The sequence below is a fragment of the Gorilla gorilla genome, chromosome 9 (assembly GCF_029281585.2).
Source record: "Gorilla gorilla gorilla isolate KB3781 chromosome 9, NHGRI_mGorGor1-v2.1_pri, whole genome shotgun sequence".
In the NCBI taxonomy this organism is placed as follows: Eukaryota; Metazoa; Chordata; class Mammalia; order Primates; family Hominidae; genus Gorilla; species Gorilla gorilla.
In genome coordinates this window covers 11,578,055-11,605,992 of record NC_073233.2, presented here as the reverse complement: position 1 = coordinate 11,605,992, position 27,938 = coordinate 11,578,055, and the positions used below count along the sequence as shown (strand labels likewise).

The 27,938-nt window shown below is 40.4% G+C and overlaps 4 protein-coding genes across 4 annotated transcripts; all 4 read left to right on the top strand.

Moving 5' to 3' along the window:
- Positions 1 to 286: 286 nt before the first annotated feature.
- Positions 287 to 2,399, top strand: HBE1 (hemoglobin subunit epsilon 1). The gene is made up of 3 exons (XM_004050539.4): positions 287 to 942; positions 1,065 to 1,287; positions 2,147 to 2,399. Exons 1-3 carry the CDS (start codon positions 851 to 853, stop codon positions 2,273 to 2,275), a joined length of 444 nt encoding a protein of 147 aa, XP_004050587.1. The 5' UTR covers positions 287 to 850; the 3' UTR covers positions 2,276 to 2,399.
- Positions 2,400 to 16,020: 13,621 nt separating this feature from the next.
- Positions 16,021 to 17,589, top strand: LOC115933478 (hemoglobin subunit gamma-2). The gene is made up of 3 exons (XM_031007632.3): positions 16,021 to 16,140; positions 16,263 to 16,485; positions 17,391 to 17,589. The coding sequence occupies exons 1-3, from the start codon at positions 16,049 to 16,051 to the stop codon at positions 17,517 to 17,519; spliced, it is 444 nt and encodes a 147-aa protein (XP_030863492.1). The 5' UTR covers positions 16,021 to 16,048; the 3' UTR covers positions 17,520 to 17,589.
- Positions 17,590 to 20,946: 3,357 nt separating this feature from the next.
- Positions 20,947 to 22,559, top strand: LOC134759281 (hemoglobin subunit gamma-2). The gene is made up of 3 exons (XM_063710786.1): positions 20,947 to 21,091; positions 21,214 to 21,436; positions 22,342 to 22,559. Exons 1-3 carry the CDS (start codon positions 21,000 to 21,002, stop codon positions 22,468 to 22,470), a joined length of 444 nt encoding a protein of 147 aa, XP_063566856.1. The 5' UTR covers positions 20,947 to 20,999; the 3' UTR covers positions 22,471 to 22,559.
- A 3,338-nt stretch (positions 22,560 to 25,897) lies between these two features.
- On the top strand, positions 25,898 to 27,494 carry LOC134759280 (hemoglobin subunit gamma-1). Its single transcript, XM_063710785.1, has 3 exons — positions 25,898 to 26,042; positions 26,165 to 26,387; positions 27,276 to 27,494. Exons 1-3 carry the CDS (start codon positions 25,951 to 25,953, stop codon positions 27,402 to 27,404), a joined length of 444 nt encoding a protein of 147 aa, XP_063566855.1. The 5' UTR covers positions 25,898 to 25,950; the 3' UTR covers positions 27,405 to 27,494.
- The last annotated feature ends 444 nt before the right edge of the window (positions 27,495 to 27,938 follow it).

Below are 27,938 nucleotides of genomic sequence, written 5' to 3'. Positions count from 1 at the left end.
GGATTTTAGGCTTCTCAGCTCCCTTCCCAGTGAGAAGTATAAGCAGGACAGACAGGCAAGCAAGAAGAGAGCCCCAGGCAATACTCACAAAGTAGCCAATGTCCCCTGTGGTCATAGAGAAATGAAAAGAGAGAGGATTCCCTGGAAGCACTGGATGTAATCTTTTCTGTCTGTCCTCTCTAGGGAATCACCCCAAGGTATTGTACTTTGGGATTAAGACTTTAGTCCCACTGTGGACTACTTGCTATTCTGTTCAGTTTCTAGAAGGAACTATGTATGGTTTTTGTCTCCCTAGAGAAACTAAGGTGCAGAAGTTTTGTTTACAATGCACTCCTTATGAGAGCTAGAACTGGGTGAGCTTCTGTTTTAACAGCTTTATTTTCTTTTCCTTGGCCCTGTTTTTGTCACTGTCACCACCTTTAAGGCAAATGTTAAATGCGCTTTGGCTGAAACTTTTTTTCCTATTTTGAGATTTGCTCCTTTATATGAGGCTTTCTTGGAAAAGGAGAATGGGAGAGATGGATATCATTTTGGAAGATGATGAAGAGAGTAAAAAAGGGGACAAATGGAAATTTGTGTTGCAGATAGATGAGGAGCCGACAAAAAAGAGCCTCAGGATCCAGCACACATTATCACAAACTTAGTGTCCATCCATCACTGCTGACCCTCTCCGGACCTGACTCCACCCCTGAGGGACACAGGTCAGCCTTGACCAATGACTTTGAAGTACCATGGAGAACAGGGGGCCAGAACTTCGGCAGTAAAGAATAAAAGGCCAGACAGAGAGGCAGCAGCAGATATCTACTTCCGACACAGCTGCAATCACTAGCAAGCTCTCAGGCCTGGCATCATGGTGCATTTTACTGCTGAGGAGAAGGCTGCCGTCACTAGCCTGTGGAGCAAGATGAATGTGGAAGAGGCTGGAGGTGAAGCCTTGGGCAGGTAAGCATTGGTTCTCAATGCATGGGAATGAAGGGTGAATATTACCCTAGCAAGTTGATTGGGAAAGTCCTCAAGATTTTTTGCATCTCTAATTTTGTATCTGATATGGTGTCGTTTCATAGACTCCTCGTTGTTTACCCCTGGACCCAGAGATTTTTTGACAGCTTTGGAAACCTGTCGTCTCCCTCTGCCATCCTGGGCAACCCCAAGGTCAAGGCCCATGGCAAGAAGGTGCTGACTTCCTTTGGAGATGCTATTAAAAACATGGACAACCTCAAGCCCGCCTTTGCTAAGCTGAGTGAGCTGCACTGTGACAAGCTGCATGTGGATCCTGAGAACTTCAAGGTGAGTTCAGGTGCGGGTGATGTGATTTTTTGGCTTTATATTTTGACATTAATTGAAGCTCAGAATCTTATTGGAAAGACCAACAAAGATCTCAGAAATCATGGGTCGAGCTTGATGTTAGAACAGCAGACTTCTAGTGAGCATAACCAAAACTTACTTGATTCAGAACTAGTGACAGTAAAGGACTACTAACAGCCTGAATTGGCTTAACTTTTCAGGAAATCTTGCCAGAACTTGATGTGTTTATCCCAGAGAATTGTATTATAGAATTGTAGACTTGTGAAAGAAGAATGAAATTTGGCTTTTGGTAGATGAAAGTCCATTTCAAGGAAATAGAAATGCCTTATTTTATGTGGGTCATGACAATTGAGGTTTAGAAAGAGATTTTTGCAAAAAAAAAAAAGATTTGCTCAAAGAAAAATAAGACACATTTTCTAAAATATGTTAAATTTCCCATCAGTATTGTGACCAAGTGAAGGCTTGTTTCCGAATTTGTTAGGGATTTTAAACTCCCGCTGAGAACTCTTGCAGCACTCACATTCTACATTTACAAAAATTAGACAATTGCTTAAAGAAAAACAGGGAGAGAGGGAGCCCAATAATACTGGTAAAATGGGGAGGGGGGTGAGGGTGTAGGTAGGTAGAATGTTGCATGTAGGGCTCATAAAATAAAATTGAACCTAAGCTCATCTGAATTTTTTGGGTAGGCACAAACCTTGGAACAGTTTGAGGTCAGGGTTGTCTAGGAATGTAGGTATAAAGCCGTTTTTGTTTGTTTGTTTGTTTGTTTTTTCATCAAGTTGTTTTCGGAAACTTCTACTCAACATGCCTGTGTGTTATTTTGTCTTTTGCCTAACAGCTCCTGGGTAACGTGATGGTGATTATTCTGGCTACTCACTTTGGCAAGGAGTTCACCCCTGAAGTGCAGGCTGCCTGGCAGAAGCTGGTGTCTGCTGTCGCCATTGCCCTGGCCCATAAGTACCACTGAGTTCTCTTCCAGTTTGCCAGTGTTCCTGTGACCCTGACACCCTCCTTCTGCACATGGGGACTGGGCTTGGCCTTGAGAGAAAGCCTTCTGTTTAATAAAGTACATTTTCTTCAGTAATCAAAAATTGCAATTTTATCTTCTCCATCTTTTACTCTTGTGTTAAAGGAAAAAGTGTTCATGGGCTGAGGGATGGAGAGAAACATAGGAAGAACCAAGAGCTTCCTTAAGAAATGTATGGGGGCTTGTAAAATTAATGTGGATGTTATGGGATAATTCCAGGATTCCAAGGAGGATGATATGATGGAGAAAAATCTTTATTGGGGTGGGAAAATGGTTAATTAAGTGGACAGAGACTCCTAGGCAGTTTTTACTGAACAGGGGAAAGAAGGAGGTGTTAGCGGTACCCGAGAAAGCAGATTTGTGGTACATGTCACTTTTCATTAAAAACAAAAACAAAACAAAACAAAACTTCATAGATATCCAAGATATAGGCTAGAATTACTATTTTAGTTTACTCTTATTTACATTTTGAAGTAGCTAGCTTGTCACATGTTTTATGAAATTGATTTGGAGATAAGATGAGTTGAGTGTGTATCAACAATAGCCTGCTCTTTCCATGAAGGATTCCATTATTTCATGGGTTAGCTGAAGCTAAGACACATGATATCATTGTGCATTATCTTCTGATAGAATGTAACATGCACTAAAATAAAGTTAGAGTTAGGACCTGAGTGGGAAAGTTTTTGGAGAATGTGATGAAGACTTTCTGTGGGAGACAGAATACTAATAAAGGCTTAAATTCTAAAACCAGCAAGCTAGGGCTTCGTGACTTGCATGAAACTGGCTCTCTGGAAGTAGAAGGGAGAGTAAGACATACGTAGAGGACTAGGAAAGACCAGATAGTACAGGGCCTGGCTACAAAAATACAAGCTTTTACTATGCTATTGCAATACTAAACGATAAGCATTAGGATGTTAAGTGACTCAGGAAATAAGATTTTGGGAAAAAGTAATCTGCTTATGTGCACAAAATGGATTCAAGTTTGCAGATAAAATAAAATATGGATGATGATTCAAGGGGACAGATACAATGGTTCAAACCCAAGAGGAGCAGTGAGTCTGTGGAATTTGAAGGATGGACAAAGGTGGGGTGAGAAAGACATAGTATTCAACTGACTGTGGGAGATGAGAAGGAAGAAGGAGGTGATAAATGACTGAAAGCTCCAAGACTGGTGAAGATAACAGGAGGAAACCATGCACTGACCTGGTGACTCTCATGTGTGAAGGGTAGAGGGATATTAACAGATTCACTTTTTAGGAAGTGCTAGATTGGTCAGGGAGTTTTGACCTTCAGGTCTTGTGTCTTTCATATCAAGGAACCTTTGCATTTTCCAAGTTAGAGTGCCATATTTTGGCAAATATAACTTCGTTAGTAATTTTATAGTGCTCTCACATTGATCAGACTTTTTCCTGTGAATTACTTTTGAATTTGGCTGTATATATCCAGAATATGGGAGAGAGACAAATAATTATTGTAGTTGCAGGCTATCAACAACACTGGTCTCTCTGAGCCTTATAACTTTTCAATATGCCCATAAACAGAGTAAACAGGGATTATTCATGACACTAAATATTTTCACCTAGTCAGTCAACAAATGGGAGCAATGTGCATTTTTTGATACATATTTTTATATATTTATGGGGTACATGTGATACTTACATGCATAGAACGTGTGATGATTAAGTCTAGATATTTAGGATATCCATTGCTTTGAGCATTTATCATTTCTATGTATTGAGAAAATTTCAAATCCTCATTTCTAGCCATTTTGAAATATATAATAAATAGTAATTAACTATAGTCACCCTACTCAAATATCAAACATTATGGCTTAATCCTTCTATCTAACTGTGTTTGTACCTATTAACCAACATCTCTAAAATCCCCTCCCATACACACTCACCCTTTTTCCAGCCTCTGATAACTATCATTCTACTCTCTACCACCATGAGACCCACTTTTTTAGCTCCTACAGATGAATAAAAACATGTGATATTTGACTTTCTGTATCTGGCTTATTTTATTATCTATCTCTTTGGCATACCAAGAGTTTGTTTTTGTTCTGCTTCAGGGCTTTCAATTAACATAATGACCTCTGGTTCCATCCACGTTGCTACAAATGACAAGATTTCATTCTTTTTCATGGCAAAATAGTACTATGCAAAGACACAATTTTTTAATCCGTTCATCTGTTGATAGACACTTAGGTTGATCCCAAACCTTAACTATTGTGAATAGTGCTTCAATAAACATGAGTGTAATGTGTCCATTGGATATACTGATTTCCTTTCTTTTGGATAAATAACCACGAGTGAGATTGCTGGATTGTATGATAGTTCTCTTTTTAGTTTATTGAGAAATCTTCATACTGTTTTCCATAATGGTTGTACTATTTTACATTCCCACCAACAGTGTGTAAGAAAGAGTTCCCTTTTCTCCATATCCTCACAAGGATCTGTTATTTTTTGTCTTTTTTGTTAATAGCCATTTTAACTAGAGTAAGTAGATATCTCATTGTAGTTTTGATTTGCATTTCCCTGATCATTAGTGATGTTGAGAATTTTTTCATATGTTTGTTGGTCATTTGTATATCCTTTTCTGAGAATTGTCTGTTCATGTCCTTAGCCTACTTCTTATTGGGATTGTTTGTTATTTTCTTGATAATCTATTTGTGTTCATTTTAGGGCCTGGATATTATTCTTTTGTCAGATGTATAGATTGTGAAGATTTTCTCCCACTCTGTGGGTTGTCTGTTTATTCTGCAGACTCTTCCTTTTGCCATGCGAAAGCTCTTTAGTTTAATTTAGTTCCAGATATTTTCTTTGTTTTTATGTATTTGCATTTGTGTTCTTGGTCATGAAATCCTTTCCTAAGCCAATGTGTAGAAGGGTTTTTCCGATGTTATTTTCTAGAATTTTTATAGTTTCAGGGCTTAAATTTAAGTCCTTGATCCATCTTTAGTTGATTTTTGTATAAGGTGAGAGATGAAGATCCAGTTTCATTCTCCTACATGTAGCTTGCCAGCTATCCCCGCACCATTTGTTGAATAGGGTGCCCTTTCCCCACTTTATGTTTTTGTTTGCTTTGTCAAAGATCAGTTGGATGTAAGTATTTGAGTTTATTTCTGGGTTCTCTATTCTGTTCCATTGGTCGATGTGCCTATTTGTACACCAGCATCATGCTGTTTTGGTGACTATGGCCTTATTGTATAGTTTGAAATGAGGTAATGTAATGCCTTCAGATTTGTTCTTTTTTTTAGTCTTGCTTTGTTTATAGGGCTCTTTTTTGGTTCCATAAGAATTTTAGGATTGTTTTTTCTAGTTCTGTGAAGACTAATGGTGGTATTTTGATGGGAATTGCAATGAATTTGTAGGTTGCTTCTGGCATTATGGCCATTTTCACAATATTGATTCTACCCATCTATGAGAATGGCATGTGTTTCCATTTGTTTGTGTCTTATATGATTACTTTCAGCCGTGTTTTGTAGTTTTCCTTGTAGATGTCTTTCACCTCCTTGGTTAGGTATATATTCCTAAGTTTTTGTTTTGTTTTGTTTTGTTTTGTTTTTTGCAGCTATTGTAAAAGGGGTTGAGTTCTTGATTTTATTCTCAGCTTGGTCATTGCTGGTATGTAAGAGAGCAACTCGTTGGTGTACGTTAATTTTGTATCCAAAAACTTTGCTGAATTATTTTATCAGTTCTAGGAGGTTTTGGAGGAGTCTTTAGAGTTTTCTACATGCACAATCATATCATCAGCAAACAGTGACAGTTTGACTTTCTCTTTAACAATTTGGATGCGCTTTATTTGTTTCTCTTGTCTGATTGCTCTTGCCAGGACTTCCAGTAATACGTTAAAGAGAAGTGGTGAGAGTGGGTATCCTTGTCTGGTTCCAGTTTTCAGACAGAATGCTTTTAACTTTTTCCCATTCAATATAATGTTGGCTGTGTGTTTACCGTAGCTGGCTTTTATTACATTGAGGTATGTCCTTTGTAAACCGATTTTGCTGAGTTTTAGTCATAAAGTGATGTTGAATTTTGTTGAATTCAGTTTCTGTGGCTGTTGAGATAATCACATGATTTTTGTTTCCAATTCTCTTTATGTTGTGTATCACACTTATTGACTTGCGTATGTTAAACCATCCCTGCATCCCTCGTATGAAACCCACTTGATCATGGGTTTTGATATGCTGTCGGATGCTATTAGCTAGTATTTTGTCAAGGATGTTGGCATCTATGTTCATCAGGGATATTGATCTGTAGTGTTTTTTGTTTTTTGGTTATGTTCTTTCCCAGTTTTGGTATTAAGGTGATACTGGCTTCATAGAATGATTTAGGGAGGATTCTCTCTTTCTCTATCTTGTAGAATACTGTCAATAGAATTGGTATCAATTCTTCTTTGAATGTCTGGTAGAATTCAGCTGTGAATCTATCTGGTCCTGGACTTTTTTGTTGTTGGTAACTTTTTATTATCATTTCAATCTTGCTGCTTATTACTGGTCTGTTCAGGGTATCTAATTCTTCCTGATTTAAGCTAGAGCCCTGCATCTTTCCAGGAATTCAAACATCTCCTTCAGGTTTTCTAGTTTATGCATGTAAAGGTGTTCATAGTAGCCTTGAATAATCTTTTGTATTTCTGTGGTATCAGTAATAGTATCTCCTGTTTTGTTTCTAATTGAGTTTATTTGGACTTTTCTCCTCTTTTGTTGGTTAATCTTGCTAATGGTCTATCTGTTTTATTTATCTTTTCAAAGAACCAGCTTTTTATTTCATTTAGCTTTTGTATTTTTTTGCAGTTGTTTTAATTTCATTTAGTTCTCCTCTTATCTTGGTTATTCCCTTTCTTTTGCTGGGTTTTGGTTCTGTTTGTTTTTGTTTCTCTAGTTTCTTGTGGTGTGACCTTATATTGTCTGTTTGTCCTCTTTCAGACTCTTTGACATCGACATTTAGGGCTGTGAACTTTCCTTTTAGCACCACCTTTGCTGTATCCTAGAGGTTTTGATAGGTTGTGTCACTATTGTCGGTCAGTTCAAGTAATTTTGTTGTTCTTATTATACTTTAAGTTCTGGGATACATGTGCAGAATGTGCAGGTTTGTTACATAGGTATAGATGTGCCATGGTGGTTTGCTGCACCCATCAACCTGTCATCTACATTAGGTATTTCTTTTAATGCTATCCCTCTCCTAACCCCCCACCCCCCGACAGGCCCTGGTGTGTGATGTTCCCCTCCCTGTGTCCATGTGTTCTCATTGTTCAATTCCCACTTATGAGTGAGAACGTGTGGTGTTTGGTTTTTCTGTTCCTGTGTTAGTTTGCTTAGAATGATGGTTTCCACCTTCATCCATGTCCCTGCAAAGACATGAACTCATCATTTTTATGGCTGTATAGTATTCCATTGTGTATATGTGCCATATTTTCTTTATCCATTATATCACTGATGGCCATTTGGGTTGGTTCCAAGTCTTTGTTATTGTGAATAGTGCCGCAATAAACATACGTGTGCACGTGTCTTTATAGTAGAATGATTTATAATTCTTTGGGTATATACCCAGTAATGGGATTGCTGGGTCAAACAGTATTTCTGGTTCTAGATCCTTGAGGAATTGCCACACTGTCTTCCACAATGTTTGAACTAATTTACACACCCATCAACAGAGTAAAATTGTTCCTATTCTTCCACATCCTCTCCAGCACCTTTTGTTTCCTGACTTTTTAATAATTGCCATTCTAACTGGCATGAGATGGTATCTCATTGTGGTTTTGATTTGCATTTCTCTAATGACCAGTGATGATGAGCTTTTTTTCATGTGTTTCTTGGCCACATAAATGACTTCTTTAGAGAAGCATCTGTTCATATCCTTTGTCCACTTTTTGATGGGGTCGTTAGTTTTTTTCTTGTAAATTTGTTGAAGTTCTTTGTAGATTTTGGATGTTAGCCCTTTGTCAGATGGACAGATTGCAAAAATTTTCTCCCATTCTGTAGGTTTCCTGTTCACTCTGATGATAGTCTTTTGCTGTGCAGAAGATCTTTAGTTTAATTAGATCCCATATGTCAATTTTGGCCTTTGTTGTCATTGCTTTTGATGTTTTAGTCGTGAATTCTTTGCCCATGCCTATGTCCTGAATGGTATTGCCTAGGTTATCTTCTAGGATTTGTATGGTTTTAGGTCGCACATTTAAGTCTTTAATCCACCTTGAGTTAATTTTTGTATAAGGTGTAAGGAAGGGGTACAGTTTCAGTTTTATGCATATTGCTAGCCAGTTTTTCCAGCACCATTTATTAAATAGGGAATTCTTTCCCCATTGCTTGTTTTTGTGATGTTTGTCAAAGATCAGATTGTCGTAGATGTGTGGCATTATTTCTGAGGCTTCCGTTCTGTTCCATTGGTCTATATATCTGTTTTCGTACCAGTACCATGCTGTTTTTGTTACTGTAGCCTTGTAGTATAGTTTGAAGTCAGGTAGCATCGTGCCTCCAGCTTTGTTCTTTTTGTTTAGGATTGTCTTGGCTATATGGGCTCTTTTTTGATTCCATATGAAATTTAAAGTAGTTTTTTCTAATTCTTTGAAAAAAGTCAGTGGTAGCTTGATGGGGATAGTATTGAATCTATAAATTACTTTGGGCAGTATGGCCATTTTAAAGATATTGATTCTTTCTATCTATGAGCATGGAATGTTTTTCCATTTGTTTGTGTCCTCTCTTATTTCCTTGAGCAGTGAGTGGTTTGTAGCTCTCCTTGAAGAGGTTCTTCACATCCCTTATAAGTTGTATTTCTAGGTATTTTATTCTCTTTGCAGCAATTGTGAATGGGAGTTCACCCATGATTTGGCTCTCTGTTTGTCTATTATTGGTGTATAGGAATGCTTGTGATTCTTGCACACTGATTTTATATCTTGAGACTTTGCTGAAGCTGTTTATCAGCTTAAGATTTTGGGCTGAGAGGACAGGATCTTCTAAATATACAATCATGCCATCTGCAAACAGAAACAATTTGACTTCCTCTCTTCCTATTTGAATACGCTTTATTTCTTTCTCTTGCCTGATTGTCCTGGCCAGAACTTCCAATACTATGTTGAATAAGAGTGGCGAGAGGGCATCCTTGTCTTGTGCCGGTTTTCAAAGCAAATAATTTTTAAATTTCCGTCTTGATTTCATTGTTGACCCAATGATCATTCAGGAGCAGGTTATTTAATTTCCCTGTATTTGCATGGTTTTGAAGGTTCCTTTTGTAGTTGATTTCCAATTTTATTCTACTGTGGTCTGAGAGAGTGCTTGATATAATTTCAATTTTTAAAAATTTATTGAGGCTTGTTTTGTGGCATATCATATGCCCTATCTTGGAGAAAGTTCCATGTGCTGATGAATAGAATGTGTATTCCGCAGTTGTTGGGTAGAATGTCCTGTAAATATCTGTTAAGTCCATTTGTTCTTTAAATACATTGTTTCTTTGTAGACTGTCTTGATGACCTGCCTAGTGCAGTCAGTGGAGTATTGAAGTCCCCCACTATTATTGTGTTGCTGTCTAGTCTAGTAGTAATTGTTTTATAAATTTAGGATCTCCAGTATTAGATGCATATATATTAAGAATTGTAATATTCTCCCATTGGACAAGGGCTTTTATCATTATATGATGTCCCTCTTTGTCTTTTTTAACTGCTGTTTCTTTAAAGTTTGTTTTGTCTGACATAAGAATAGCTGCTTCTGCTCGCTTTTGGTGTCCATTTGTGTGGAATGTCATTTTCCACCCCTTTACCTTAAGTTTATGTGAGTCCTTATGTGTTAGGTGAGTCTCCTGAAGGCGGCAGATAACTGGTTGGTGAATTCTTATTCATTCTGCAATTCTGTATCTTTTAAGTGGAGTGTTTAGTCCATTTACATTCAACATCAGTATTGAGGTGTGAGGTACTATTCCATTCTTCGTGCTATTTGTTGCCTGTATATCTTTTTATCTGTATTTTTGTTGTATATGTCCTATGGGATTTATGCTTTAAAAAGGTTCTGTTTTGATGTGCTTCCAGGGTTTATTTCAAGATTTAGAGCTCCTTTTATCAGTTCTTGTAGTGTTGGCTTAGTAGTGCCGAATTCTCTCAGCATTTGTTTTTCTGAAAAACACTGTATATTTTCTTCATTTGTGAAGCTTAGTTTCACTGGATATAAAATTCTTGGCTGATAATTGTTTTGTTTAAGAAGGCTGAAGATAGGGCCCTATTCACTTCTAGCTTTTATGGTTTCTGCTGAGAAATCTGCTGTTAATCTGATAGGTTTTCTTTCATAGGTTACCTGGTAGTTTCGCCTCACAGCTCTTAAGGTTCTCTTTGTCTTTAGATAACTTTAGATACTCTGATGACAATGTACCTAGGCAATGATATTTTTGCAATGAATTTCCCAGGTGTTTATTGAGCTTCTTGTATTTGGATGTCTAGGTCTCTAGCAAGGTGGGGGAAGTTTTCCTTGATTATTTCCCTAGATAAGTTTTCCAAACTTTTAGATTTCTCTTCTTTCTCATGAATGCTGATTATTCTTAGGTTTGATTGTTTAATATAATCCCAGATTTCTTGGAGGCTTCGTTCATATTTTCTTATTCTTTTTTCTTTGTCTTTGTTGGATTGGGTTAATTCAAAAACTTTGTCTTCAAGCTCTGAATTTCTTCTGCTTGGATTCTATTGCTGAGACTTTCTAGAGCATTTTGCATTTCTATAAGTGCATCCATTCATCCATTGTTTCCTGAAGTTTTGAATGTTTTTTATTTATGCTATCTCTTTAACTGAAGATTTCTCCCCTCATTTCTTGTATCATATTTTTGGTTTTTTTAAAATTGGACTTCACCTTCCTTGGATGCCTCCTTGATTAGCTTAGTGACTGACCTTCTGAATTATTTTTCAGGTAAATCAGGGATTTCTTCTTGGTTTGGATGCATTGCTGGTGAGCTAGTATGATTTTTTGGGAGGTGTTAAAGAACCTTGTTTTTCATATTACCAGAGTTAGTTTTCTGGTTCCTTCTCACTTGGGTAGGCTCTGTCAGAGGGAAAGTCTAGGCCTCAAGGCTGAGACTTTTGTCCCATGAGGTGTTCCCTTGATGTAGCACAGTCCCCCTTTTCCTAGGCATGGGGTTTCCTGAGAGCCAAACTGTAGTGATTGTTATCTTTCTTCTGGATCTAGCCACCCATCAGGTCTACCAGACTCCAGGCTGGTACTGGGGTTTGTCTGCACAGAGTCTTGTGACGTGAACCATCTGTGGGTCTCTCAGCCATAGATACAACCACCTGCTCCAATGGAGGTGGCAGAGGATGAAATGGACTCTGTGAGGGTCCTTACTTTTGGTTGTTCAATGCACTATTTTTGTGCTGGTTGGCCTCCTGCCAGGAGGTGGCACTTCCTAGAAAGCATCAGCAGAGGCAGTCAGGTGGTGGTGGCTGGGGGGGCTGGGGCACCCTAGAACTCCCAAGAATATATGCCCTTTGTCTTCAGCTACCAGGGTGAGTAAGGAAGGACCATCAGGTGGGGGCAGGACTAGTCGTGTCTGAGCTCAGAGTCTCCTTGGGCAGGTCTTTCTGTGGCTACTGTGGGGGGATGGGGGTGTAGTTTCCAGGTCAATGGATTTATGTTCCTAGGACAATTATGGCTGCCTCTGCTGTGTCATGCAGGTCAGCAGGAAAGTGGGGGAAAGCAAGCAGTCACGTGACTTGCCCAGCTCCCATGCAACTCAAAAGGTTGGTCTCACTTCCAGCGTGCACCCTCCCCCGCAACAGCACCAAATCTGTTTCCATGCAGTCAGTGAGCAAGGCTGAGAACTTGCCCCAGGCTACCAGCTGCGAAACCAAGTAGGGCTGTCCTACTTCCCTGCCAGTGGAGTCTGCACACCAAATTCATGTCCCCCCACCAAACCCCCCACTGCCCAGCCCCTAGATCTGGCCAGGTGGAGATTTTCTTTTTCCCGTCATCTTTTCCCAGTTCCTCTGGCAGCCCTCCCAAATGACCCCTGTGAGGCAAGGCAGAAATGGCTTCCTAGGGGACCCAGAGAGCCCACAGGGCTTCTCCCGCTGCTTCCTCTACCCCTGTATTTTGCTTGGCCCTCTAAATTGACTCAGCTCCAGGTAAGGTCAGAATCTTCTCCTGTGGTCTAGATCTTCAGGTTCCCCAGTGAGGATGTGTGTTTGGGGGTGGACGGTCCCCCTTTTCCACTTCCACAGTTTGGGCACTCACAATATTTGGGGTGTTTCCCGGGTCCTGCAGGAGCAATCTGCTTCTTTCAGAGGGTGTGTGCGTTCTCTCAGCTTTCTTGATTTATTTCTGCATGTGGTTCTGCAACAAAAATTCCTGATGCGAGACTTCACATGCTGCTCTGTGCATCCGAGTGGGAGCTGCAATCTACTTCTGCTGCCTCCCATCTGCCGTCATCCTCTCATTTGTTGGTAATATGCATTTTTAATCAATCTTTTTTTCTCTCTCTCTGTTTTTCTTGTCCCCCAAAACTATACTGCCCTTTGATATCAAGGAGTCAAGGACGTGATGTTGAGGGGTGGGCAGTGGATACGCTCTTTACCCCTCAGGGAGCTATATCTAGATTTAGATATTGCCAATTCAAGATAACTTAATTGAAAGCAAATTCATAATGAATACACACACACACACACACACACACACATCTGCATGACAAGATTTTTAATAGTTGAAAGAATAACTAATAATTGTCCACAGGCAATAAGGGCTTTTTAAGCAAAACAGTTGTGAGAAACAGGTCATTCTTAGAATAGTAATCCAGCCAATAGTACAGATTGCTTAGAGATTATGTCATTACCAGAGTTAAAATTCTATAATGGCTTCTCACTCCCTACCACTGAGGACAAGTTTATGTCCTTAGGTTTATGCTTCCCTGAAACAATACCACCTGCTATTCTCCACTTTACTATTTACATATCAACGGCACTGGTTCTTTGTCTAACTCTCTGGCACAGCAGGAGTTTGTTTTCTTCTGCTTCAGAGCTTTGAATTTACTATTTCAGCTTCTAAACTTTATTTGGCAATGCCTTCCCATGGCAGATTCCTTCTGTCATTTTGCCTCTGTTCGAATACTTTCTCCTTAATTTCCTTCTTAGTTGATAATATCTGAAATTATTTTGTTGTTTAACTTAATTATTAATTTTATGTATGTTCTACCTAGATTATAATCTTCAGAGGAAAGTTTTATTCTCTGACTTATTTAACTTAAATGCCCACTACTTTAAAAATTATGACATTTATTTAACAGATATTTGCTGAACAAATGTTTGAAAATACATGGGAATGAATGCTTGAAAACACTTGAAATTGCTTGTGTAAAGAAACAGTTTTATCAGTGAGGATTTAATCAATGTCAGAAGCAATGATATAGGAAAAATCGAGGAATAAGACAGTTATGGATAAGGAGAAATCAACAAACTCTTAAAAGATATTGCCTCAAAAGCATAAGAGGAAATAAGGGTTTATACATGACTTTTAGAACACTGCCTTGGTTTTTGGATAAATGGGGAAGTTGTTTGAAAACATGAGGGATCCTAGATATTCCTTAGTCTGAGGAGGAGCAATTAAGATTCACTTGTTTAGAGGCTGGGAGTGGTGGCTCACGCCTGTAATCCCAGAACTTTGGGAGGCCAAGGCAGGCAGATCACCTGAGGTCAAGAGTTCAAGACCAACCTGGCCAACATGGTGAAATCCCATCTCTACAAAAATACAAAAATTAGCCAGGCATGATGGTAAGTGCCTGTAATCCCAGCTATTTGGGAGGCTGAGGCAGGAGAATTGCTTGAACCTGGAAGGCAGGAGTTGCAGTGAGCCGAGATCATACCACTGCACTCCAGCCTGGGTGACAGAACAAGACTCCGTCTCAAAAAAAAAAAAAAGAGAGATTCAAAAGATTCACTTGTTTAGGCCTTAGCGGGCTTAGACACAAGTCTCTGACACATTCTTCAAGGTCAGGCTCAGGCTCTACAAATGGAACCCAACCAGATTCTCAGATATGGTCAAAGATCTATACACACCCATCTCACAGATCCCCTATCTTAAAGAGACCCTAATTTGGGTTCACCTCAGTCTCTATAATCTGTACCAGCATACCAATAAAAATCTTTCTCACCCATCCTTAGATTGAGAGAAGTCACTTATTATTATGTGAGTAACTGGAAGATACTGATAAGTTGACAAATCTTTTTCTTTCCTTTCTTATTCAACTTTTATTTTAACTTCCAAAGAACAAGTGCAATATGTGCAGCTTTGTTGCACAGGTCAACATGTATCCTTCTGGTCTTTTAGCCGCCTAACACTTTGAGCAGATATAAGCCTTACACAGGATTATGAAGTCTGAAAGGATTCCACCAATATTATTATAATTCCTATCAACCTGATAGGTTAGGGGAAGGTAGAGCTCCCCTCCAATAAGCCAGATTTCCAGAGTTTCTGACATCATAATCTACCAAGGTCATGGATAAAGTTCAGAGAAAAAACAAAAGCAAAACCAAACCTACCAAAAAATAAAAATCCAAAAGAAAAAATAAAGAAAAAAACAGCATGAATACTTCCTGCCATGTTAAGTGGCCAATATGTCAGAAACAGCACTGAGTTACAGATAAAGATGTCTAAACTACAGTGACATCCCAGCTGTCACAGGGTGTGGACTATTAGTCAATAAAACAGTCCCTGCCTCTTAAGAGTTGTTTTCCATGCAAATACATGTCTTATGTCTTAGAATAAGATTCCCTAAGAAGTGAACCTAGCATTTATACAAGATAATTAATTCTAATCCATAGTACCTGGTAAAGAGCATTCTACCATCATCTTTACTGAGCATAGAAGAGCTACACCAAAACCCTGGGTCATCAGCCAGCACATACACTTATCCAGTGATAAATACACATCATCGGGTGCCTACATACATACCTGAATATAAAAAAAAATGCTTTTGCTGAGATGAAACAGGCGTGATTTATTTCAAATAGGTACAGATAAGTAGATATTGAAGTAAGGATTCAGTCTTATATTATATTACATAACATTAATCTATTCCTGCAATGAAACTGTTGCTTTATAGGATTTTCTCATTCACTAATGAGAACTTAAGAGATAATGCCCTAAAACCACAGAGAGTATATTCAAAGATAAGTACAGCACTTCTTACTTGGAAACCAATGCTTACTAAATGAGACTAAGACGTGTCCCATCAAAAATCCTGGACCTATGCCTAAAACACATTTCACAATCCCTGAACTTTTCAAAAATTGGTACATGCTTTAGCTTTAAACTACAGGCCTCACTGGAGCTACAGACAAGAAGGTAAAAAAGGCTGACAAAAGAAGTCCTGGTATCCTCTATGGTGGGAGAAGAAAACTAGCTGAAGGGAAGAATAAATTAGAGAAAAACTGGAATGACTGAATCGGAACAAGGCAAAGGCTATAAAAAAAATTAAGCAGCAGTATCCTGTTGGGGGCCCCTTCCCCACACTATCTCAATGCAAATATCTGTCTGAAACGGTCCCTGGCTGAACTCCACCCATGGGTTGGCCAGCCTTGCCTTGACCAATAGCCTTGACAAGGCAAACTTGACCAATAGTCTTAGAGTATCCAGTGAGGCCAGGGGCCGGCGGCTGGCTAGGGATGAAGAATAAAAGGAAGCACCCTCCAGCAGTTCCACACACTCGCTTCTGGAACGTCTGAGGTTATCAATAAGCTCCTAGTGCAGACGCCATGGGTCATTTCACAGAGGAGGACAAGGCTACTATCACAAGCCTGTGGGGCAAGGTGAATGTGGAAGATGCTGGAGGAGAAACCCTGGGAAGGTAGGCTCTGGTGACCAGGACAAGGGAGGGAAGGAAGGACCCTGTGCCTGGCAAAAGTCCAGGTCGCTTCTCAGGATTTGTGGCACCTTCTGACTGTCAAACTGTTCTTGTCAATCTCACAGGCTCCTGGTTGTCTACCCATGGACCCAGAGGTTCTTTGACAGCTTTGGCAACCTGTCCTCTGCCTCTGCCATCATGGGCAACCCCAAGGTCAAGGCACATGGCAAGAAGGTGCTGACTTCCTTGGGAGATGCCATAAAGCACCTGGATGATCTCAAGGGCACCTTTGCCCAGCTGAGTGAACTGCACTGTGACAAGCTGCATGTGGATCCCGAGAACTTCAAGGTGAGTCCAGGAGATGTTTCAGCACTGTTGCCTTTAGTCTCGAGGCAACTTAGACAACTGAGTATTGATCTGAGCACAGCTGAATCTACCCGCAGGGTGTGAGCTGTTTGAAGATACTGGGGTTGGGAGTGAAGGAACTGCGGAGGACTAACTGGGCTGAGACCCAGTGGCAATGTTTTAGGGCCTAAGGAGTGCCTCTAAAAATCTAGATGGACAATTTTGACTTTGAGAATACAGAGGTGGAAATGAGGAAAATGACTTTTCTTTATTAGATTCCGGTAGAAAGAACTTTAATCTTTCCCCTATTTTTGTTATTCGTTTTAAAACATCTATCTGGAGGCAGGACAAGTATGGTCATTAAAAAGATGCAGGCAGAAGGCATATATTGGCTCAGTCAAAGTGGGGAACTTTGGTGGCCAAACACATATTGCTAAGGCTATTCCTATATCAGCTGGACACATATAAAATGCTGCTAATGCTTCATTACAAACTTATATCCTTTAATTCCAGATGGGGGCAAAGTATGTCCAGGGGTGAGGAACAATTGAAACATTTGGGCTGAAGTAGATTTTGAAAGTCAGCTGTGTGTGTGTGTGTGCGTGTGTGTGTGTGTGTGCATGTGTTTGTGTGTGTGTGAGAGCATGTGTTTCTTTTAACGTTTTCAGCCTACAGCATACAGGGTTCATGGTGGCAAGAAGATAACAAGATTTAAATTATGGCCAGTGACTAGTGCTGCAAGAAGAACAACTACTTGCATTTAATGGGAAGGCAAAATCTCAGGCTTTGAGGGAAGTTAACATAGGCTTGATTCTGGGTGGAAGCTGGGTGTGTAGTTATCTGGAGGCCAGGCTGGAGCTCTCAGCTCACTATGGGTTCATCTTTATTGTCTCCTTTCATCTCAACAGCTCCTGGGAAATGTGCTGGTGACCGTTTTGGCAATCCATTTCGGCAAAGAATTCACCCCTGAGGTGCAGGCTTCCTGGCAGAAGATGGTGACTGGAGTGGCCAGTGCCCTGTCCTCCAGATACCACTGAGCTCACTGCTCATGATTCGGAGCTTTCAAGGATAGGCTTTATTCTGCAAGCAATCAAATAATAAATCTATTCTGCTAAGAGATCACACATGGTTGTCTTCAGTTCTTTTTTTATGTCTTTTTAAATATATGAGCCACAAAGGGTTTTATGTTGAGGGATGTGTGTATGTGTATTTATACATGGCTATGTGTGTTTGTGTCATGTGCATACTCCACACTTTTTTGTTTATGTTAGATGTGGGTTTTGATGAGCAAATAAAAGAACTAGGCAATAAAGAAACTTGTACATGGGAGTTCTGCAAGTGGGAATAAAAGGTGCAGGAGAAATCTGGTTGGAAGAAAGACCTCTATAGGACAGGACTCCTCAGAAACAGATGGTTTGGAAGAGATGGGGAAAGGTTCAGTGAAGGGGGCTGAACCCCCTTCACTGGATTGCAGCACAGCAGCGAGGAAGGGGCTCAACGAAGAAAAAGTGTTCCAAGCTTTAGGAAGTCAAGGTTTAGGCAGGGATAGCCATTCTATTTTATTAGGGGCAATACTATTTCTAATGGCATCTGGCTTTTCTCAGCCCTTGTGAGGCTCTACGGGGAGGTTGAGGTGTTAGAGATCAGAGCAGGAAACAGGTTTTTCTTTCCACGGTAACTACAATGAAGTGATCCTTACTTTACTAAGGAACTTTTCATTTTAAGTGTTGATGCATGCCTAAAGAGGTGAAATTAATCCCATGCCCGTAAGTGTACAGACTGGTCACAGCATTTCAAGGAGGAGACCTCATTGTAAGCTTCTAGGGAGGTGGGGACTTAGGTGAAGGATATGAGCCAGCAGAGGCTCACAAGTCAGCATCAGCGTGTCATGTCTGAGCAGCAGAACAGCACGGTCAGATGAAAATATAGTGTGAAGAATTTGTATAACATTAATTGAGAAGGCAGATTCACTGGAGTTCTTATATAACTGAAAGTTAATGCATGTTTATAAGCAAGAGTTTACTTGAATGTGATGGTGTTATGAACTTAACGCTTGTGTCTCCAGGAAATTCACATGCTGAATCCCCAACTCCCAATTGGCTCCATTTGTGGGGGAGGCTTTGGAAAAGTAATCAGGTTTAGATGAGCTCATGAGAGCAGATCCCCATCATAGAATTATTTTCCTCATCAGAAGCAGAGAGATTAGCCATTTCTCTTCCTTCTGGTGAGGACACAGTGGGAAGTCAGCCACCTGCAACCCAGGAAGAGAGCCCTGACCAGGAACCAGCAGAAATGTGAGAAAAAATTCTGTTGTTGAAGTCACCCAGTCTATGCTATTTTGTTATAGCACCTTGCACTAAGTAAGGCAGATGAAGAAAGAGAAAAAAATAAGCTTCGGTGTTCAGTGGATTAGAAACCATGTTTATCTCAGGTTTACAAATCTCCACTTGTCCTCTGTGTTTCAGAATAAAATACCAACTCTACTACTCTCATCTGTAAGACGCAAATAGTAAGCCTGAGCCCTTCTGTCTAACTTTGATTTCCATTTTTTCTTCAACGTACTTTAGGCTTGTAATGTGTTTATCTACAGTGAAATGTCAAGTTCTTTCTTTATATTTCTTTCTTTCTTTCTTTTTTTTCCTCAGCCTCAGAGTTTTCTACATGCCCTTCCTACTTTCAGGAACTTCTTTCTCCAAACGTCTTCTGCCTGGCTCCATCAAATCATAAAGGACCCACTTCAAATGCCATCACTCACTACCATTTCACAATTCGCACTTTCTTTCTTTGTCCTTTTTTTTTTTCAGTAAAACAAGTTTATAAAAAATTAAAGGAATAAATGAATGGCTACTTCATAGGCAGAGTAGACCCAAGGGCTGCTGGTTGCCGATTTTTATTGTTATTTTTCAATAGTATGCTAAACAAGGGGTAGATTATTTATGCTGCCCATTTTTAGACCATAAAAGATAACTTCCTGATGTTGCCATGACATTTTTTTCCTTTTAATTTTATTTCATTTCATTTTAATTTCCAAGGTACACGTGCAGGATGTGCAGGCTTGTTACATGGGTAAATGTGTATCTTTCTGGCCTTTTAGCCGTCTTTATCAATGAGCAGATATAAGCTTTACACAAGATCATGAAGGATGAAAGAATTTCACCAATATTATTATAATTTCAATCAACCTGATAGCTTAGGGGATAAACTAATTTGAAGATACAGCTTGCCTCCAATAAGCCAGAATTCCAGAGCTTCTGGCATTATAATCTAGCAAGGTTAGAGATCATGGATCACTTTCAGAGAAAAACAAAAACAAACTAACCAAAAGCAAAACAGAACCAAAAAACCAGCATAAATACTTCCTACCCTGTTAATGGTCCAATATGTCAGAAACAGCACTGTGTTAGAAATAAAGCTGTCTAAAGTACACTAATATTCGAGTTATCATAGTGTGTGGACTATTAGTCAATAAAAACAACCCTTGCCTCTTTAGAGTTGTTTTCCATGCACACACACGTCTTATGTCTTAGAGTAAGATTCCCTGAGAAGTGAACCTAGCATTTATACAAGATAATTAATTCTAATCCACAGTACCTGCCAAAGAACATTCTACCATCATCTTTACTGAGCATAGAAGAGCTACACCAAAACCCTGGGTCATCAGCCAGCACAGACACTTATCCAGTGATAAATACACATCATCTGGTGTATACATACATACCTGAATATGGAATCAAATATTTTTCTACGATGAAACAGTCATGATTTATTTCAAATAGGTACGGATAAGTAGATATTGAGGTAAGCATTAGGTCTTATATTATGTAACACTAATCTATTACTGCGCTGAAACTGTGGCTTTATAGAAATTGTTTTCACTGCACTATTGAGAAATTAAGACATAATGGCAAAAGTCACAAAGAGTATATCCAAAAAGAAGTATAGCACTTTTTCCTTAGAAACCACTGCTAACTGAAAGAGACTAAGATTTGTCCCGTCAAAAATCCTGGACCTATGCCTGAAACACATTTCACAATCCCTGAACTTTTCAAAAATTGGTACATGCTTTAGCTTTAAACTACAGGCCTCACTGGAGCTACAGACAAGAAGGTAAAAAAGGCTGACAAAAGAAGTCCTGGTATCCTCTATGATGGGAGAAGGAAACTAGCTGAAGGGAAGAATAAATTAGAGAAAAACTGGAATGACTGAATTGGAACAAGGCAAAGGCTATAAAAAAAATTAAGCAGCAGTATCCTCTTGGGGGCCCCTTCCCCACACTATCTCAATGCAAATATCTGTCTGAAACGGTCCCTGGCTGAACTCCACCCATGGGTTGGCCAGCCTTGCCTTGACCAATAGCCTTGACAAGGCAAACTTGACCAATAGTCTTAGAGTATCCAGTGAGGCCAGGGGCCGGCGGCTGGCTAGGGATGAAGAATAAAAGGAAGCACCCTCCAGCAGTTCCACACACTCGCTTCTGGAACGTCTGAGGTTATCAATAAGCTCCTAGTGCAGACGCCATGGGTCATTTCACAGAGGAGGACAAGGCTACTATCACAAGCCTGTGGGGCAAGGTGAATGTGGAAGATGCTGGAGGAGAAACCCTGGGAAGGTAGGCTCTGGTGACCAGGACAAGGGAGGGAAGGAAGGACCCTGTGCCTGGCAAAAGTCCAGGTCGCTTCTCAGGATTTGTGGCACCTTCTGACTGTCAAACTGTTCTTGTCAATCTCACAGGCTCCTGGTTGTCTACCCATGGACCCAGAGGTTCTTTGACAGCTTTGGCAACCTGTCCTCTGCCTCTGCCATCATGGGCAACCCCAAGGTCAAGGCACATGGCAAGAAGGTGCTGACTTCCTTGGGAGATGCCATAAAGCACCTGGATGATCTCAAGGGCACCTTTGCCCAGCTGAGTGAACTGCACTGTGACAAGCTGCATGTGGATCCCGAGAACTTCAAGGTGAGTCCAGGAGATGTTTCAGCACTGTTGCCTTTAGTCTCGAGGCAACTTAGACAACTGAGTATTGATCTGAGCACAGCTGAATCTACCCGCAGGGTGTGAGCTGTTTGAAGATACTGGGGTTGGGAGTGAAGGAACTGCGGAGGACTAACTGGGCTGAGACCCAGTGGCAATGTTTTAGGGCCTAAGGAGTGCCTCTAAAAATCTAGATGGACAATTTTGACTTTGAGAATACAGAGGTGGAAATGAGGAAAATGACTTTTCTTTATTAGATTCCGGTAGAAAGAACTTTAATCTTTCCCCTATTTTTGTTATTCGTTTTAAAACATCTATCTGGAGGCAGGACAAGTATGGTCATTAAAAAGATGCAGGCAGAAGGCATATATTGGCTCAGTCAAAGTGGGGAACTTTGGTGGCCAAACACATATTGCTAAGGCTATTCCTATATCAGCTGGACACATATAAAATGCTGCTAATGCTTCATTACAAACTTATATCCTTTAATTCCAGATGGGGGCAAAGTATGTCCAGGGGTGAGGAACAATTGAAACATTTGGGCTGAAGTAGATTTTGAAAGTCAGCTGTGTGTGTGTGTGTGCGTGTGTGTGTGTGTGTGCATGTGTTTGTGTGTGTGTGAGAGCATGTGTTTCTTTTAACGTTTTCAGCCTACAGCATACAGGGTTCATGGTGGCAAGAAGATAACAAGATTTAAATTATGGCCAGTGACTAGTGCTGCAAGAAGAACAACTACTTGCATTTAATGGGAAGGCAAAATCTCAGGCTTTGAGGGAAGTTAACATAGGCTTGATTCTGGGTGGAAGCTGGGTGTGTAGTTATCTGGAGGCCAGGCTGGAGCTCTCAGCTCACTATGGGTTCATCTTTATTGTCTCCTTTCATCTCAACAGCTCCTGGGAAATGTGCTGGTGACCGTTTTGGCAATCCATTTCGGCAAAGAATTCACCCCTGAGGTGCAGGCTTCCTGGCAGAAGATGGTGACTGGAGTGGCCAGTGCCCTGTCCTCCAGATACCACTGAGCTCACTGCTCATGATTCGGAGCTTTCAAGGATAGGCTTTATTCTGCAAGCAATCAAATAATAAATCTATTCTGCTAAGAGATCACACATGGTTGTCTTCAGTTCTTTTTTTATGTCTTTTTAAATATATGAGCCACAAAGGGTTTTATGTTGAGGGATGTGTGTATGTGTATTTATACATGGCTATGTGTGTTTGTGTCATGTGCATACTCCACACTTTTTTGTTTATGTTAGATGTGGGTTTTGATGAGCAAATAAAAGAACTAGGCAATAAAGAAACTTGTACATGGGAGTTCTGCAAGTGGGAATAAAAGGTGCAGGAGAAATCTGGTTGGAAGAAAGACCTCTATAGGACAGGACTCCTCAGAAACAGATGGTTTGGAAGAGATGGGGAAAGGTTCAGTGAAGGGGGCTGAACCCCCTTCACTGGATTGCAGCACAGCAGCGAGGAAGGGGCTCAACGAAGAAAAAGTGTTCCAAGCTTTAGGAAGTCAAGGTTTAGGCAGGGATAGCCATTCTATTTTATTAGGGGCAATACTATTTCTAATGGCATCTGGCTTTTCTCAGCCCTTGTGAGGCTCTACGGGGAGGTTGAGGTGTTAGAGATCAGAGCAGGAAACAGGTTTTTCTTTCCACGGTAACTACAATGAAGTGATCCTTACTTTACTAAGGAACTTTTCATTTTAAGTGTTGATGCATGCCTAAAGAGGTGAAATTAATCCCATGCCCGTAAGTGTACAGACTGGTCACAGCATTTCAAGGAGGAGACCTCATTGTAAGCTTCTAGGGAGGTGGGGACTTAGGTGAAGGATATGAGCCAGCAGAGGCTCACAAGTCAGCATCAGCGTGTCATGTCTGAGCAGCAGAACAGCACGGTCAGATGAAAATATAGTGTGAAGAATTTGTATAACATTAATTGAGAAGGCAGATTCACTGGAGTTCTTATATAACTGAAAGTTAATGCATGTTTATAAGCAAGAGTTTACTTGAATGTGATGGTGTTATGAACTTAACGCTTGTGTCTCCAGGAAATTCACATGCTGAATCCCCAACTCCCAATTGGCTCCATTTGTGGGGGAGGCTTTGGAAAAGTAATCAGGTTTAGATGAGCTCATGAGAGCAGATCCCCATCATAGAATTATTTTCCTCATCAGAAGCAGAGAGATTAGCCATTTCTCTTCCTTCTGGTGAGGACACAGTGGGAAGTCAGCCACCTGCAACCCAGGAAGAGAGCCCTGACCAGGAACCAGCAGAAATGTGAGAAAAAATTCTGTTGTTGAAGTCACCCAGTCTATGCTATTTTGTTATAGCACCTTGCACTAAGTAAGGCAGATGAAGAAAGAGAAAAAAATAAGCTTCGGTGTTCAGTGGATTAGAAACCATGTTTATCTCAGGTTTACAAATCTCCACTTGTCCTCTGTGTTTCAGAATAAAATACCAACTCTACTACTCTCATCTGTAAGACGCAAATAGTAAGCCTGAGCCCTTCTGTCTAACTTTGATTTCCATTTTTTCTTCAACGTACTTTAGGCTTGTAATGTGTTTATCTACAGTGAAATGTCAAGTTCTTTCTTTATATTTCTTTCTTTCTTTCTTTTTTTTCCTCAGCCTCAGAGTTTTCTACATGCCCTTCCTACTTTCAGGAACTTCTTTCTCCAAACGTCTTCTGCCTGGCTCCATCAAATCATAAAGGACCCACTTCAAATGCCATCACTCACTACCATTTCACAATTCGCACTTTCTTTCTTTGTCCTTTTTTTTTTTCAGTAAAACAAGTTTATAAAAAATTAAAGGAATAAATGAATGGCTACTTCATAGGCAGAGTAGACCCAAGGGCTGCTGGTTGCCGATTTTTATTGTTATTTTTCAATAGTATGCTAAACAAGGGGTAGATTATTTATGCTGCCCATTTTTAGACCATAAAAGATAACTTCCTGATGTTGCCATGACATTTTTTTCCTTTTAATTTTATTTCATTTCATTTTAATTTCCAAGGTACACGTGCAGGATGTGCAGGCTTGTTACATGGGTAAATGTGTATCTTTCTGGCCTTTTAGCCGTCTTTATCAATGAGCAGATATAAGCTTTACACAAGATCATGAAGGATGAAAGAATTTCACCAATATTATTATAATTTCAATCAACCTGATAGCTTAGGGGATAAACTAATTTGAAGATACAGCTTGCCTCCAATAAGCCAGAATTCCAGAGCTTCTGGCATTATAATCTAGCAAGGTTAGAGATCATGGATCACTTTCAGAGAAAAACAAAAACAAACTAACCAAAAGCAAAACAGAACCAAAAAACCAGCATAAATACTTCCTACCCTGTTAATGGTCCAATATGTCAGAAACAGCACTGTGTTAGAAATAAAGCTGTCTAAAGTACACTAATATTCGAGTTATCATAGTGTGTGGACTATTAGTCAATAAAAACAACCCTTGCCTCTTTAGAGTTGTTTTCCATGCACACACACGTCTTATGTCTTAGAGTAAGATTCCCTGAGAAGTGAACCTAGCATTTATACAAGATAATTAATTCTAATCCACAGTACCTGCCAAAGAACATTCTACCATCATCTTTACTGAGCATAGAAGAGCTACACCAAAACCCTGGGTCATCAGCCAGCACAGACACTTATCCAGTGATAAATACACATCATCTGGTGTATACATACATACCTGAATATGGAATCAAATATTTTTCTACGATGAAACAGTCATGATTTATTTCAAATAGGTACGGATAAGTAGATATTGAGGTAAGCATTAGGTCTTATATTATGTAACACTAATCTATTACTGCGCTGAAACTGTGGCTTTATAGAAATTGTTTTCACTGCACTATTGAGAAATTAAGACATAATGGCAAAAGTCACAAAGAGTATATCCAAAAAGAAGTATAGCACTTTTTCCTTAGAAACCACTGCTAACTGAAAGAGACTAAGATTTGTCCCGTCAAAAATCCTGGACCTATGCCTGAAACACATTTCACAATCCCTGAACTTTTCAAAAATTGGTACATGCTTTAGCTTTAAACTACAGGCCTCACTGGAGCTACAGACAAGAAGGTAAAAAAGGCTGACAAAAGAAGTCCTGGTATCCTCTATGATGGGAGAAGGAAACTAGCTGAAGGGAAGAATAAATTAGAGAAAAACTGGAATGACTGAATTGGAACAAGGCAAAGGCTATAAAAAAAATTAAGCAGCAGTATCCTCTTGGGGGCCCCTTCCCCACACTATCTCAATGCAAATATCTGTCTGAAACGGTCCCTGGCTGAACTCCACCCATGGGTTGGCCAGCCTTGCCTTGACCAATAGCCTTGACAAGGCAAACTTGACCAATAGTCTTAGAGTATCCAGTGAGGCCAGGGGCCGGCGGCTGGCTAGGGATGAAGAATAAAAGGAAGCACCCTCCAGCAGTTCCACACACTCGCTTCTGGAACGTCTGAGGTTATCAATAAGCTCCTAGTGCAGACGCCATGGGTCATTTCACAGAGGAGGACAAGGCTACTATCACAAGCCTGTGGGGCAAGGTGAATGTGGAAGATGCTGGAGGAGAAACCCTGGGAAGGTAGGCTCTGGTGACCAGGACAAGGGAGGGAAGGAAGGACCCTGTGCCTGGCAAAAGTCCAGGTCGCTTCTCAGGATTTGTGGCACCTTCTGACTGTCAAACTGTTCTTGTCAATCTCACAGGCTCCTGGTTGTCTACCCATGGACCCAGAGGTTCTTTGACAGCTTTGGCAACCTGTCCTCTGCCTCTGCCATCATGGGCAACCCCAAAGTCAAGGCACATGGCAAGAAGGTGCTGACTTCCTTGGGAGGTGCCATAAAGCACCTGGATGATCTCAAGGGCACCTTTGCCCAGCTGAGTGAACTGCACTGTGACAAGCTGCATGTGGATCCTGAGAACTTCAGGGTGAGTCCAGGAGTTTCAGCCCTGTTGCCTTTAGTCTCGAGGCAACTTAGACAACTGAGTATTGATCTGAGCACAGCTGAATCTACCTACCGGGTGTGAACTATTTGAAGATATTGGGGTTGGGAGTGAAGGAACTGCAGAAGACTAACTGGGCTGAGACCCAGTGGTAATGTTTTAGGGCCTAAGGAGTGCCTTTAAAAATCTAGATGGACAACTTTGACTTTGAGAATAGAGAAGTGGAAATGAGGCAAATGACTTTTCTTTATTAGATTCCAGTAGAAAGAACTTTCATCTTTCCCTCATTTTTGTTGTTTTAAAACATCTATCTGGAGGCAGGACAAGTATGGTCATTAAACAGATGCAGGCAGAAGGCATATATTGGCTCAGTCAAAGTGGGGAACTTTGGTGGCCAAACATATATTGCTAAGGCTATTCCTATATCAGCTAGACACATATAAAATGCTGCCAATGCTTCATTACAAACTTATATCCTTTAATTCCAGATGGGGGCAAAGCATGTCCAGGGGTGAGGAACAATTGAAACATTTGGGCTGGAGTAGATTTTGAAAGTCAGCTGTGAGTTTGTGTGTGTGTGTGTGTGTGTGTGTGTGTGTGTGTGTCAGCGTGTGTTTCTTTTAACGTCTTCAGCCTACAACATACAGGGTTCATGGTGGCAAGAAGATAGCAAGATTTAAATTATGGCCAGTGACTAGTGCTGCAAGGGGAACAACTACTTGCATTTAATGGGAAGGCAAAATCTCAGGCTTTGAGGGAAGTTAACATAGGCTTGATTCTGGGTGGAAGCTGGGTGTGTAGTTATCTGGAGGCCAGGCTGGAGCTCTCAGCTCACTATGGGTTCATCTTTATTGTCTCCTTTCATCTCAACAGCTCCTGGGAAATGTGCTGGTGACCGTTTTGGCAATCCATTTCGGCAAAGAATTCACCCCTGAGGTGCAGGCTTCCTGGCAGAAGATGGTGACTGCAGTGGCCAGTGCCCTGTCCTCCAGATACCACTGAGCCTCTTGCCCATGATTCAGAGCTTTCAAGGATAGGCTTTATTCTGCAAGCAATACAAATAATAAATCTATTCTGCTGAGAGATCACACATGATTTTCTTCAGCTCTTTTTTTTACATCTTTTTAAATACATGAGCCACAAAGGGTTTAAATTGAGGGAAGTGTGTATGTGTATTTCTGCATGCCTGTTTGTGTTTGTGGTGTGTGCATGCTCCTCATTTATTTTCATATGAGATGTGCATTTTGATGAGCAAATAAAAGCAGTAAAGACACTTGTACATGGGAGTTCTGCAAGTGGGAGTAAATGGTGTAGGAGAAATCCGGTGGGAAGAAAGACCTCTATAGGACAGGACTTCTCAGAAACAGATGTTTTGGAAGAGATGGGAAAAGGTTCAGTGAAGACCTGGGGGCTGGATTGATTGCAGCTGAGTAGCAAGGATGGTTCTTAATGAAGGGAAAGTGTTCCAAGCTTTAGGAATTCAAGGTTCAGTCAGGTGTAGCAATTCTATTTTATTAGGAGGAATACTATTTCTAA

Bases quoted from the DNA above. Each gene is read 5' to 3' on its own strand.
- LOC115933478 (XM_031007632.3), top strand. From the start codon at position 16,049: ATGGGTCATTTCACAGAGGAGGACAAGGCTACTATCACAAGCCTGTGG. The intron at 16,141-16,262 runs GTAGGCTCTGGT...TCAATCTCACAG, and splicing joins GGAGGAGAAACCCTGGGAAG to GCTCCTGGTTGTCTACCCAT. The intron at 16,486-17,390 runs GTGAGTCCAGGA...TCATCTCAACAG, and splicing joins TGGATCCCGAGAACTTCAAG to CTCCTGGGAAATGTGCTGGT.
- LOC134759281 (XM_063710786.1), top strand. From the start codon at position 21,000: ATGGGTCATTTCACAGAGGAGGACAAGGCTACTATCACAAGCCTGTGG. The intron at 21,092-21,213 runs GTAGGCTCTGGT...TCAATCTCACAG, and splicing joins GGAGGAGAAACCCTGGGAAG to GCTCCTGGTTGTCTACCCAT. The intron at 21,437-22,341 runs GTGAGTCCAGGA...TCATCTCAACAG, and splicing joins TGGATCCCGAGAACTTCAAG to CTCCTGGGAAATGTGCTGGT.
- HBE1 (XM_004050539.4), top strand. From the start codon at position 851: ATGGTGCATTTTACTGCTGAGGAGAAGGCTGCCGTCACTAGCCTGTGG. The intron at 943-1,064 runs GTAAGCATTGGT...GTCGTTTCATAG, and splicing joins GGAGGTGAAGCCTTGGGCAG to ACTCCTCGTTGTTTACCCCT. The intron at 1,288-2,146 runs GTGAGTTCAGGT...TTTGCCTAACAG, and splicing joins TGGATCCTGAGAACTTCAAG to CTCCTGGGTAACGTGATGGT.
- LOC134759280 (XM_063710785.1), top strand. From the start codon at position 25,951: ATGGGTCATTTCACAGAGGAGGACAAGGCTACTATCACAAGCCTGTGG. The intron at 26,043-26,164 runs GTAGGCTCTGGT...TCAATCTCACAG, and splicing joins GGAGGAGAAACCCTGGGAAG to GCTCCTGGTTGTCTACCCAT. The intron at 26,388-27,275 runs GTGAGTCCAGGA...TCATCTCAACAG, and splicing joins TGGATCCTGAGAACTTCAGG to CTCCTGGGAAATGTGCTGGT.